Source organism: Xenopus laevis, chromosome 1L, assembly GCF_017654675.1.
Source record: "Xenopus laevis strain J_2021 chromosome 1L, Xenopus_laevis_v10.1, whole genome shotgun sequence".
Classification (NCBI taxonomy): domain Eukaryota; kingdom Metazoa; phylum Chordata; class Amphibia; order Anura; family Pipidae; genus Xenopus; species Xenopus laevis.
In genome coordinates this window covers 112,401,503-112,414,534 of record NC_054371.1, presented here as the reverse complement: position 1 = coordinate 112,414,534, position 13,032 = coordinate 112,401,503, and the positions used below count along the sequence as shown (strand labels likewise).

Below are 13,032 nucleotides of genomic sequence, written 5' to 3'. Positions count from 1 at the left end.
GGCCAGTTATAGGCTGGATTTGTCCAAAAACCAATCCAATTCCAGTAAGCCCATGATTCAAAAGGGTTTTGCAGAAAGCAAGACCATTGGGAGATAGCGAAAACTGATAATTAATACGGTTATAGAGGTGTATGCGTTTTACATAATGGAGTAGCAGTGTTTTTTTAGCACTGCACATTGTTGGTAAATTATGTATATTCATTTGTAGTTTGATGCCACTGGAGTTCATAAGTATAATGTGCTCAATCCAACAGTGGTGGGGTTTGCCAAATCCACAAAATTATTTGAAGTATACCTAAACAAAATCCACTGAAGACCATGCAGGTACAGTTTCTGTGTAATTTTATTCAGAGATGCATTGTTAGTAAATCACCCTAAGAAATTTTAAAGGGATAGAATACACCTAAAAACACATTTGCTGAAAAAAATTATAACACATTGAGCTTTTGTTGAAAATGTATTCTGTCTATTCTTTCAATTTGAAAAAAAAAATATATTTACTAATTTAGTTGTTTTGACATTATAAAGCACTAATTGGAAATTAGTTTTTTTTATTTTTTTTTACTTCCCTCTCCCCTTACAAACAAGGCAGTGGTTCAGACCCAGGTTATGGGCTGGGTCAGACATCAAGAAAAAACCCAGTGGGCCCCGCCAGCCCAGACCGGCTCCCTGCATGAAGTGATTTACCGCTGCCCCCGACCTCCATACCTGGCCCACAAGAGAGTGTACACAGGGGGGGTTGAGGCTCTCCGTCTGACACTGTTCAGACCCTCTTCTTTGCCTTTGAACAAACAAGCCCCTCCCTTCCCTAAGCTACAGTCTTTGAGCAGCTTCTACAGTAGTGACCTATAACTTCTTGCAACAAGTGTCAAGCTAGTACTTGCATCCAGTCTAGGGCGGCATGCCACCCAGCTGCATTCTAAGGAGCACTGTATGCATAATCACCAGTGCTCCAGTGGGTACTGCCGCATGCACATGTGTGCTTGCTGGGAGGGGGGGTGGGGCACTAGGATGGCCAAATTAGAAAACCGGGCCTGCTTACACCACCATCACACACCAAGGAACTTGTAGCAGACTGTATTACTGAATAAAATGCAGGCACAAACAATGTTGCGAATAAACTTAGGGACACTTTATTTACACAGTTTCTGAAATATTTGTTGCCACCCAAACTCTGTACCTTCTTACAGATTTTCAGCACGTGAGTCAGACTTGCGTTCATGGAACCCTAGGCCCTACTCAACCTAGTCCCTCTTACACTGAGCTCCTATCTGTGCGAGGTACCACCAGGATACTGGTCCCTTTCTCTCCTAGTTGAAGCCTCAGCTGTCATCTCACTAACCTACCACTTACTCACCCTTCCTATAGTGAGGTCCACAATTCTAATCTACCACTATCTAACCATCTAACTATTCTCCTAGGTACATTTTTGAGGTGAGAGGCCTCAGGCTCTCTGGCATCATCCACTTCCTTTCAGCCAAAGAGGAAGTGGTACTCTGTTCTTTGCCTTATGCCTTAAAGGAAAACTATACCCCCAAAATGAACACTTAAGCAACAAATAGTTCATATCATATTAAGTGGCATATTAAAGAATCTTACCAAACTGGAATATATATTTAAGTAAATATTGCCCTTTTACATCTCTTGCCTTGAGCCACCATTTCGTGATGGTCTCTGTGCTGTCTCAGAGATCACCTGACCAGAAATACTACAACTCTAACTGTAACAGGAAGAAGTGTGGAAGCAAAAGACACAACTCTGTCTGTTAATTGGCTCATGTGACCTAACATGTATGGTTTGTTGGTATGTTTGTGAGTACAGTGAATCCTACGATCCCAGGGGGCGGCCCTTATTTTTTAAAATGGCAATTTTCTATTTATGATTACCCAATGGCACATACTACTAGAAAAGTATATTATTATGAAAATGGTTTATTTACATGAAGCAGGGTTTTACATATGAGCTGTTTTATGCAATATCTTTTTATAGAGACCTACATTGTTTGGGGGGTATAGTTTTCCTTTAAGGGACTTTCCCTGCTTAACAGAGCCATCTGGTGACTGAATCAACAATAACAATACTTACATAAAATCATTTATTCTATTCCTTACACTTCCCCCTTGTTTACCCTAACAACGTCCTAACTGTTAACTAAATAAAATAAAATTATGTTCATTGCATGTCCCAATACTGGTGCATACTGTATGTACATTTAAAGGGTGGGTCGCCTTTAAGTAACTTTTCAATTGGCCTTCATTTTTACTTATTTTAGTTTTTTGCCCTCATCACTGATTCCATCTGAAAAAAAAATGCTTTGTAAGGCTACAAATCTACTGTTATTGCTACTTTTTATTACTTCTCTTTCTATTCAGGCCTCTCCTATTCATATTCCAATCTCTTATTCAAATAAATGCTTTGTTGCTATGATAAATTGGACCCTAGCAACAAGATTGCTAAAACTGCAAACTGGAGAGCTGCTGAACAAAAGCTAAATAGCTCAAAAACCACAAAAAATAAATAATGAAGTCCAATTGCAAATATCACTCTCTAAAGCATACTAAAAGTTCATATAAAGGTTAGCAACTCCTTTAATGGCTATAGGGAAAAGATAAACAGTGATAGGAATATTGTGCTAAAAACCTAATGCACACTGATACACAACTGATCCTTCTCTCTGCATAAAAATGCCCCATTCTGGCAGGGACAGTGTATGATTTCTTACTCTATATGGCTCAATCTGCAGGCAGTCCATATAAAAGATGGCAATAGATACCAGTATAGAGAGGTCATGGGTTCCACTATGGGGACTTTGGGGACTATAAATACATTATGATATTTTTATAGCTTGATTTATTCTCTTGTAATGTTATTTTACAGATTACAGACAAATTATGATCTTAAACTAAATATCAACTTGATATGATCTTGTCTAATGGAAAACCTCTATAATGTCATTTTATCCTCTTTCCATTTGCAGAAATGTCTCAGCATATTATCCAGGATACATTGTCTGAAAACAAAAAAAGTAAGTGCATATTACAAAACAATGTCCATTTATACACCTTTCTGTAAAGATTGGGCAAGATGCAGAGGCAGACTTTTACCAGCACAATACTTAACAACTTGGCAAGTAATATTAATTAATTATGCTAAAAGTGTAAGATCTAGTGGTGGACCGAGACCAGGATTCGGCCAAATCCTTGTGCTTGGCCGAACCGAATCTGAATCCTAATTTGCATATTGTAAATTAGGGGAAAGAAGGGAAACCACATGCCTTTTCATCACAAAACCCCATATGCAAATTAGGATTCTGTTCGGTATTTTGCCGAATCTTTCACGATCTGAAAGAAAACCTGCTATAGAGTTACATACCAAAGGTACAGCTAACTGTTGTGTGGAGTAGTTACAATAATGTTAATAAATAACAGAATATTAATTACACTCTCAACATGAAGTAATAAAGACCAAGTAAAGTCAAATTTATAAACTCATGACCATTCATTGAGTTTCTAACTTACCTTCATCAGATGATGTTTTGAAAGCTTCATTTTCTGAAATTGTTTTATTACTAATCCTACCCATTGTTCCCTTGGATTAGCACAAATAATTCTCTTTTTTAAATAAAATCTGGAATAAAGGAGATTGAACAGAATTATTACATACAATGTATATACAATGTATATATTAGCAGGTTTTTTAAGATCGTGCAACATCCTTACATGGATACTTCATTTTTAACTCATTTTATTATAATGCCTTTTGATTTTTTCATACAAAAGAAAATCTTGACTGGACAGTTATTAGGATGTAGACATGAGAGAGGGCAAAAAGAAAGTGTGATCTTTGCAGCAGAGAAGACAAACAGAATTTCTGAATGTAAGAGCCTAAAGGAGAAACAAACCCGTAATAAAAAAACCCTACCCCCTACACAACAGAGACCCCTCTCCCCCCCAGCCTAGTTGCCACCCCCCCAGGGCAAATGCCCCTAGTTCTTTACTTACCTCTTTCGTGCAGATTCTGTCCAGTGGAGTTCACGGGCGCCATCTTCAGCCGCTTTGGTAATTTCCGGAATGACATCGCACGCGCAATTGTTGCGAAACAGAAATTTGCTCCAACTGCGCATGTGGCGGTCTCATTCCGAAGATTACCGAAGAGAAGAAGATGGCTGCCGTGAACTCCGCTGGAAAGAATCTGCACGGAGGGGTAATTAAAGAGTTAGGGGCATTTGCTCGGGGTAGCAGCTAGGCTGGGGGGGAGGATGGAGGGGGTCTATGTAGGTTAGGGTTGTTTTTAAGGGTTTGTTTCTGCTTTAACTCCTTGAGTGCTTATGTCGGAAGGTGTCGGATTAACAAAACGCATCTGACAAGTCAGATATGGTCACATTGGTCAAAATATAATGGGATTGATACAAAAGACGAATGTGTAAACTACATGAAATAATTTCCATCTGATGCGACACATTTATTGGATGGGAACCCAGCATGCTGTGGTCTGAATTCCATCTGATCAGACTTTACATTCTAGCTATAGGGGGATCATATTTTGTAGCATCCTACAAAATCTTGTGTTGTTGTATGGTGCTGTATGGTATTGTGTGATGTTGCATGGCATGATCATCAGCCCCACAAAATCTGATCAAAAGGCTTCTTTCTGTACTTGTCTGGTATCTGTTGATGTGTCTAACTGCTGCTCTGATTTGTTAATGCTTGCCTTCTGTGTCGTAATCTATTGCTAATGCTTCCAATAATCCCTTTTACCCTTTTCTTTTACAATTTCTAATGTCCCTGCTCTCATGGTATTTCTAAAAACGTTACCCTCCTTATCTATTGCCATTTGTTTCCCTGCTGCTCCTTCATAATCTCCATGTCTGTAGCCCATTGTCCACTGCTGTCCTTCCATATTGTGCAAGTGACCCTGTTAAGGTCCCCATACACGGGCCGATAAAAGCCGACAGGCCGACAGGCGTCCTGATTGATATCTGACCCGGAAGTTGAGCAGATGTCAATCGGGCAGGGAAAAAAATCCCGTCAGATCATTGATGCTGTCCTGCAATCCGACCACCCGAATGGCCTCCATTCTCCATTCTCCATTCTGATCCGATCCTAATTAATTTTTAGTATGATATAGAATGGCTAATTCAAAATAACCTTTCAACTGGTCTTCATTATTTGTTTTTTATAGTTTTTGAATTATTTACCTTATTCTGACATTTAGCTTTCAAATGGGGGTAACTGCTCTGTAAGACTACAAATGTATTGTTATTGCTACTTTTTATTACTTATCTTCCTATTCAGCCCCTCTCCTATTCATATTCCAGTCTATCATTCAAATCAATGCATGGTTGTTAGGGTAATTTGGAGGCTATCAACCAGACTGCTGAAATTGCAAACTGGAAAACTGCTGAATAAAAAGCTAAATAACTCGAAAACCACTGATATTAAACAATGAAAACCAATTGCAAATTGTCTTAGAATATTACTCTCTACATCATACTAAAAGTTAACTCAAAGATGAACAACCCTTTCAACCATAGCTTACTTATCTCCACTGTCCTTGCAATTTACCCATGTCACTGCTGACCGGCTTGTGAGATTGAAACTAGTTTTCTTATTCCAATATTATAAAGTACTGGCCAGGTGGCAACCCTACCCTAGATATGTTTGGGGCCCTAAAATTAATTTGCTGTGGGGCCCAGTACCATCTAGTTATGCCACTGCTCCTACACTTATGGGTTCTTCCTTGGATGTCTGGAGGAGACAGGTCTCTCAGGTGTGTTTGGAGGAGAGACACAGTCCTGATTGTTCCTAGAGTGTGAGAGGAAGCATAAGAAAGGACCAAGGGGCCAGTGGAACTTGAGACACAGTGAGTATTTGAAAAGGAGAGACAGAGTGCCTGAGCTTGAGAGAGAAAGTGAGTGCCAAGGGACCCATGACTGCACCTGGAGAGAGGCTGAGTCTCTTGGAGAAAGTGCAGCAGTGAAGGTGACTCGGAATTAGGCTGTGTGGCATGACTGATAGAGAGAAGTGATCTATGATCTGTGAGTAACAGGCAGGCACGGACTGTGGGTTCTGGCAAATGCCAGAGCGGCTGCGGTAAGATGCCATAGAAAGTGACTATTAAATGGGCTGGTGGGGGCTGTTTGGGCCTCTGTGTACTAGGAATGCCAGGGCCTATTTTGGATCCCAGTCCAGTCCTGGTAACAGGGTATTAACATTGTGGTGGGCCAGAGTCAGGAAGACTACAATCGCATTTTTTTTGCCATATAAAGACAAACACTCTGTTCATGTTCAACCACAGTTTGCCTAAAAACTAATCTTCCCACAATATGAACAGTATAGTAAATGTATAGATATGAAAATTATTTACATGCATATAATGAATACTCACATCACAGCTCTCATGTTACAGCTTTCACTGATTTCTTGCACCTGATAGTATTTGATATGCTTATAAAGTCCTGAATAATGTGGTACCTTGGCATAAGACAGGCAACAGTTTTCAAAATCCCCTGAAGAAAATGAAATTAATATCACAGTGATAAAGACAGAGTAACCTTGGTATACCCCATAACCAAGTAACCATAACGGTATGTACAGTTAAAGCTAAGAATAAGCTATTATACTTCTGGTGGATGTTCATAGCCAAGGTGGGTAACCCCTGCAGTAGTGCTCTATTGTTTAATTGACTGTACTTTCCAGTGATTAAGTAAACTCTTTCAGCTACCTATACCAAATAGTGATGTGCGGGCTGTGCCGATACCCGCGGGTTTAACCAGCGGTGGGTCTACTTCCGGTTGCGAGTGGCAGGTCCGGGTTGAGCTCTTCTTCCTGCCACCTTCCACTGCTGGCTTCCGACTTCCAGCTTCCTTTTTTATAGACGAGTGCCTTATTGCCTGCCCCTTTTTGTGACATCATTAGCGGGGTGGGGTCGGTGCGGGTATATAAAAGGAACCCGGAAGTCGGACGCGGGTGAAGGGAGGGCGGGTTAGGGTTGGGTGCGGGTCGGGTAAAACCCAACCTTCACATCACTAATACCAGAACCCTGTGTTGTGATATTTTTGAAAATGTACAGACTGAGGGACACAATTTATCAAATACATTTATGAAACAAACCATACTGCTAAATTTACCAAAAATATTACTCTGAAGCTAAATTCACTTGTACAAGGTATTAGGTAGAGGTAAAGGGTATTAGGTATCAGGTAGAGTACTTTTTGGAGAATTGATTCTTCTCCCATTGACAGTGTGTTGTTTGCACAGTGCAGTCACTTAGGAGCTAAGACAAATTGGCTGACAAGGGTGGATGGACCATGTCAAGTTGTCAAGTAGTAAACACATGCAGTCAACAGTACAAGGAAATACCACAACAGCTCGTAATGGTGGCAATCAAAACATGTTTGCTAAAGCAGCCATTGAAAGTACTGTGGTGGAGATTTAAGGTAACACATTGGCACAGGGGTCCCCAACCTTTTTTACCCATGAGCCATAATCAATTGTAAAAACAAGCATGAAAAAAGTTCCAGGGGGTGACAAATATGGATTGTGATTGCCTATTTGGTATACATTATGTGGACTGGCAGGCTAAAGGATGCTCTGTTTGAACCTGGTCTTCACGCAACCAAAACGTGGCTCCAACCCAGGACTTGAAAAATAAGCCCCAGCTTTGAGGCCACTTGGAGCAACATCCAAGGGGTTGGTGAGCAACATGAGGTTTGTAAGTCACTGGTTGGGAAACACTGAATTAGTGTAACATATATAACTGGTGTCTTCTCTCTTGTAATGACTCCTGATCAGCAAAGCACCACCAGCATTATGCAGAGGCTCTTGTTGTGTTTTATGGGGAGTTGGTGACTTCAGAGGGTAGGCCCATAAAGTTATAATGAACCTACAATGATGAGCTGATTTGATGTTGTACTCCATTCCCACGCAGTCTAGATTTGTGATACCCTTGAGTGCAGATGTGTTTTTATTCTGCATCATTGTTAATGCTTACCCAACCAAGAAGTATTAATGTACAACATCATTGTATTCATTTGAATATATGCATATTAGTGTTTTCTTGTACAAGTATTTCCTATATATATATCTATCTATCTATCTATCTATCTATATATATATATATATATATATATATATATATATATTGTGACAACAGGTCAGTAAAAGTTTGTGGATTTGTGCAGGATGATGTGTATGTCTGTCCAAGGTTTGAGCAGTTTGCTCTCAGTTTCTGGTAATGCAGCTCACAGACCAGTTAACGAGCTCAGCAGAATTGAATCTGCTGATCCAGGTTGCTTTAAGAATTCCCAGCCTGCTTAGGTTTTCGCTCCACCCTGGAACCAGTTCTGACGGGAGATATCAGGCTGGGGAGTTCTGTGAAAAACTTATTTTTTTTGGTAAGCAAACTTTTGGGGTTTTGGGTGAAATACAAACCTTTCTTTTGTGTGTGGTGAAGACTGCTGTTGCTAACGTAGAGACCAGAGCAACGCAAGGTTGTTTCCGGTCTGATAGTCAGGGAAGCCTGAATGTATAGTTAGCTGCCAAGCTGGCAAGGGTTTATTTTGCTGTTTTATTTTTAACCTTTTCCGTTTTGTACAGCTCTAAATGGTTTGCATAGGGCTGTTTAAATAAAAATCCACACGTGTGTTTCACCAAACCCATTGTTCTACTGTGCCTGATTTTAATCGGTGTACTCATCCAGGGAGTCACCGTTATCCCGTTGCTGGGCTAATCCCTACATATGGTGTCGGATGCGGGCAATTCTGTGTGGAAATGGCCAGTATGGAGGAATTATTGAGGCAGCTGGTGTTGGCGAATGCAAATCAACAAAAGGCAAATGAACAGATACACCTGGCTGTGCAGCGAACAGAGGTTCGTCAGCAAGAGGCGCAGCAGCAGTTTCAGCAGAGTATGGCTGTACAACAACAAGCCCAGGCAGAAGCGGAAGCCCGCCACAGAGAGCTAATGTTACAGCAGGAGCAGCGCCATCAACAGCAGATTGAGGCCATTGTGAAACAACTCCCACTGAGACAGCAGGCTACAGCAGAAGGTAGTCCCAGCAGTACACCATCATACAGGGTAAGCAGATTGTTACCCAAGATGACTGCAGATGATGATTCTGAGGTGTTTCTGACAACATTTGAAAGAACTGCTGAGAGGGAGTGCTGGCCAAAGGAACAGTGGGCTGGACTGCTGGCCCCTTTGTTAACTGGTCTGTGAGCTGCATTACCAGAAACTGAGAGCAAACTGCTCAAACCTTGGACAGACATACACATCATCCTGCACAAATCCACAAACTTTTACTGACCTGTTGTCACAATATATATATATATATATATGTGTGTAGAAAAGATGAAGCAGCACTCATTTGTTGCAAAAGGATATATTAAAAATTCAGTACATCGCATAGCAGCAACGTTTCGGACAATCAGGGGCGATCCTGGCCCCTCTGCCGCTTAAGGCAGCAGCAGTTGCTGCTGCCCCCCTCCCCCAGAAATTCGCTCTTAAAGTACCAGGTGCAACATTTTTGCCAGCCCTGGTAACCAGTGGGGTGACATTGGCGAAGCACCCCTGCGGACAATCTGTGTGCCCTTTATCAAGCCAAAAAGGGCACACAGATAAAGGGCACACAGATTGTCCGAAACATTGCTGCTATGTGATGTACTAAATTTTTAAAATATCCTTTTGCAACAAACGAGTGCTGCTTCATCTTTTCTACTTTTGTATATGACATGGGGATGAGACGGCGTCTCCTATAGGAGCGAGCACCGAAAAATTATCACAAGTATACTGAAGAGTGCTGGGGCACCTGTTTTGTATTTTGTATATATATAATTTGTGGTACTTATTAGCCCATGTTCAATTGCTTTATGGACAATGGATAAATAAAATCTTGTGAGACAGAGAGCTAACGGTTAAAGTTACTTGCTTTTAACTGAATGGGTCTTAAATCTGAATATACTTTTGCAAGTAAAGCACAAGTTGTATCTAACTGACCAACTACTGCCTGTAAGTGTTGTTCTCACTTAGCTGATAACTTGAAGCTAACAGTATGTTATTAAAGGGACGAAATGTAGATAGGAAAAACCTTTTTTTCTAGGAAATATGACCTATAGACATAGACTCTGGCTTGCTGTACTGTATACATTCATAAACATTACTATACATACCTGTTGTGCCATATATACATAAACAGATAAAAGTAACCAAAACCAGGAGACGCATGGACATTGTACGTTACTTTTAGCTTTAACAATAAACACAAAATTCAGCAGTCCAGGTGAGATTTTTTAGCAGCAGTCCCTATAAGTAAATATAAACGTAACCAGTTATTATCATTGTTTCTTCATCATTGAATCACTGACTCTTGATGAATATGGGAGCATTATAATATGCCAAGCTATTTAATAAAACATATACAATTGAAAATATAAACTGAAATAATGAACCAAATGCAAGCCTAAAGAAGTTTGAAATGTGTTTCTGGATTTGAAAATGCGAATAAACCAGTGGATTGCCCAGTTTCCAATTTCTACTTTTTATGGGTACAGTTGCTGGCAGTGATTAGCATGGATGCTGTAGCTATGATTGCTGCCTTGGAAACAACTGCCATGGACGTCATTCCCATAATGACTGTTGACGTGAAAACCCCCCCTAATGACTATTTCAGTGAAAACCATTGTATCTTTGTACTGTACAGGTAACGGGACCTGTTATCCAGAATGCTTGGGACTTGGGGTTTTCTGGATAACCGATCTTTCCGTAATTTGGATCTTCATACCTTAAGTCTACTAGAAAATCAAAACAATAAAGAAACCCAATAGGCTGGTTTTGCCTCCAATGAGGATTAATTATATCTTAGTTTGGATCAAGTACAAGGTACTGTTTTATTATTACAGAGAAAAAAGGAAATCTTTTTTGAAAATGTGGATTATTTGGATAAAATGAGTCTATTTGAGATGGCCTTTTTGAAATTCTGAGCTTTCTGGATAACAGTTCCTATATCTGCACTTTGGATTGCTTACTAAAACCCTATATGGATCAGGGCAGCATTACTGGGGTTATGTAATAAAAAGAACTAACTTTGCCTCATATGCAGTAACCCTTAGCAGCATCAGTATGTACAATTTACTGGTTACTTGTTTTAAAGCAAAAATCTTATTGGTTAATAATGGTCACTGCTACTGGGCAAACAGTGCCTTTCATTACATTAAGGGGTATGTGTTTTAACACTGTATCGCTGACTGATATTCTTAATTAAAAATGCATAGGTTATGCAATATTATGTATTAACATGACTTTAAGGGGCAGATTTATCAAAGGTCGAAGTGAAAATTAAAATTTAAAAAAATTAAAAATTCGAGCTAATTTTTGTGTACTAGGAAATAGTCCAAATTCGATTCCAATTTGAAAAAAAATAGAAAATTCGAACTTTATCATGTACTGTCTCTTTAAAAATTCAACTTCGACCATTCGCCATCTAAAACCTAACGAATTGCTGTTTTAGGCTATGAGAGACTTTCTAAAACCTATTTGGAGTCAATCGAAGTTTGTTTGGAAAAACTTTGAATCAAATTCGATCGAATGCAATATTAATTCGATATGTAGAATTTGGATTTGATCGAAAACGGACCTAATCGGCCAAAAAAAAACCTGTGATTTTTTTTTTTTTGCTAAATTTCGGTTGGTCTTATTTTTTTATTGCCATAGTTTTGAGTATCCTTTTATTTTTATCAGGGCTATCATCAGGTAGCATTTTGCAAAGCTACTTGTTTTAATCAGAAGCAACAATTAGGCATTCCAGAAATGTAAAATACATTTAACATTTATTCAAGTTGCACTGAAATCTATGTGCTCAGCTGTATCTTATATTTGCCAAAAATCTAGCAGTAAAAATATAAAGTAAATATTACTTACAGTCTTCCGTACAGTCTTCTGGTGAATGTTTTTCTTGTTGCTAATATGGCAGAACTCTGCAGCTTGGGAAGTGCCTTAACGTTTTATACTATAGCTCCACCATCAGATCTTTGACCCATAACATATCAGTTTCCTACTGCAAGCTTACTACTGGAATTTATATAACAGCAACTCAATGTCTTGGCAACACCCATGAGTCCAGCCAATCCAAACATCATTCTTAGTAACACTTATTGCTTCTGAATTTCTCTAACTTGAAAACAATCTCATGGGAACAAATTCGATTAAAATTGATCTGCATTATGAATTTTCTAAGTGGAAACTTCCTATATGTATTTTGCTGTTAATGTGTTTTATCTATTACAATTTTATCAGTATCTAAAAGTATGACACAGTAATGTTGTTTTTGATTTATCTTGGATACTGTACAGGGAGACATAAATGTCATAAATGCAATGTTGCTTCCTTAAGAAGAGTGCCGATTCAAGCGTAGAAAGGGATTATCTAAACACGTTCCGCAAATCGGTACAGTGTGAACATAGCCTAATAGCTATACCTAAAGGTAATTTTTCGCAATAATAGCTACATAGCTGCAGATGTATACAGAATTTGTTTAACTTTTTGTTTATAGCTATAGCATTATAGCTATAAGGATCACAACTAAATCTTGTGGTGTTGCATGGCAAGATCAGATAAAATCTGACCAAAATATCTTGTGTAGTTTAACCCTTATAGGGACCCATAAGTCTCTGTTCAAATCTGTGCAGGCCAGTGCCAGCTTCTTATATTACATAACCCTCTTGGCCCATATGTAGTAAAATGCACTGTTTGCCAAGGTGTAGTTACCCATAGCTACCAATAAGATCAGTGGTGTAACTATAGAAGCAGACCCCGCAGTCACAAGGGGGTCCGGGGTTCCTGGACTGCTTCCTCTATAGCAAGAAGCCCCCCCCCCCCACTTCCCCAGCTGCTCTCTTACCTGCTGCGGGGAAGCAGAACGCGTCTGCACGGGCGGACAGTGGGCGGTGAGTGATCAGTGTCTGGACGGGAAGTGGGCTAGAGGATGAAGATTAGAGTGCACTGGGCCCTCTGAAATATTTTTGTGCAGGGGGCCCTG

At 39.7% G+C, this 13,032-nt stretch overlaps 1 protein-coding gene across 1 annotated transcript; it reads right to left on the bottom strand.

The window, feature by feature from the left end:
- Nucleotides 1–2,923: 2,923 nt before the first annotated feature.
- LOC121393510 (C-C motif chemokine 25-like) lies at nucleotides 2,924–12,049 on the bottom strand. The gene is made up of 5 exons (XM_041562097.1): nucleotides 11,916–12,049; nucleotides 10,169–10,301; nucleotides 6,388–6,508; nucleotides 3,519–3,627; nucleotides 2,924–3,010 (listed from the first exon to the last, which is right to left on the bottom strand). The coding sequence occupies exons 2-5, from the start codon at nucleotides 10,227–10,229 to the stop codon at nucleotides 2,993–2,995; spliced, it is 309 nt and encodes a 102-aa protein (XP_041418031.1). The 5' UTR covers nucleotides 10,230–10,301; nucleotides 11,916–12,049; the 3' UTR covers nucleotides 2,924–2,992.
- Nucleotides 12,050–13,032: the final 983 nt, after the last annotated feature.

Coding starts and splice junctions, on each gene's coding strand:
- LOC121393510 (XM_041562097.1), bottom strand. CDS start 10,229: ATGTCCATGCGTCTCCTGGTTTTGGTTACTTTTATCTGTTTATGTATA. Junction 6,509..10,168: donor ATGTATATATGGCACAACAG/GTATGTATAGTA, acceptor CATTTTCTTCAG/GGGATTTTGAAAACTGTTGC. Junction 3,628..6,387: donor TGTAACATGAGAGCTGTGAT/GTGAGTATTCAT, acceptor CCTTTATTCCAG/ATTTTATTTAAAAAAGAGAA.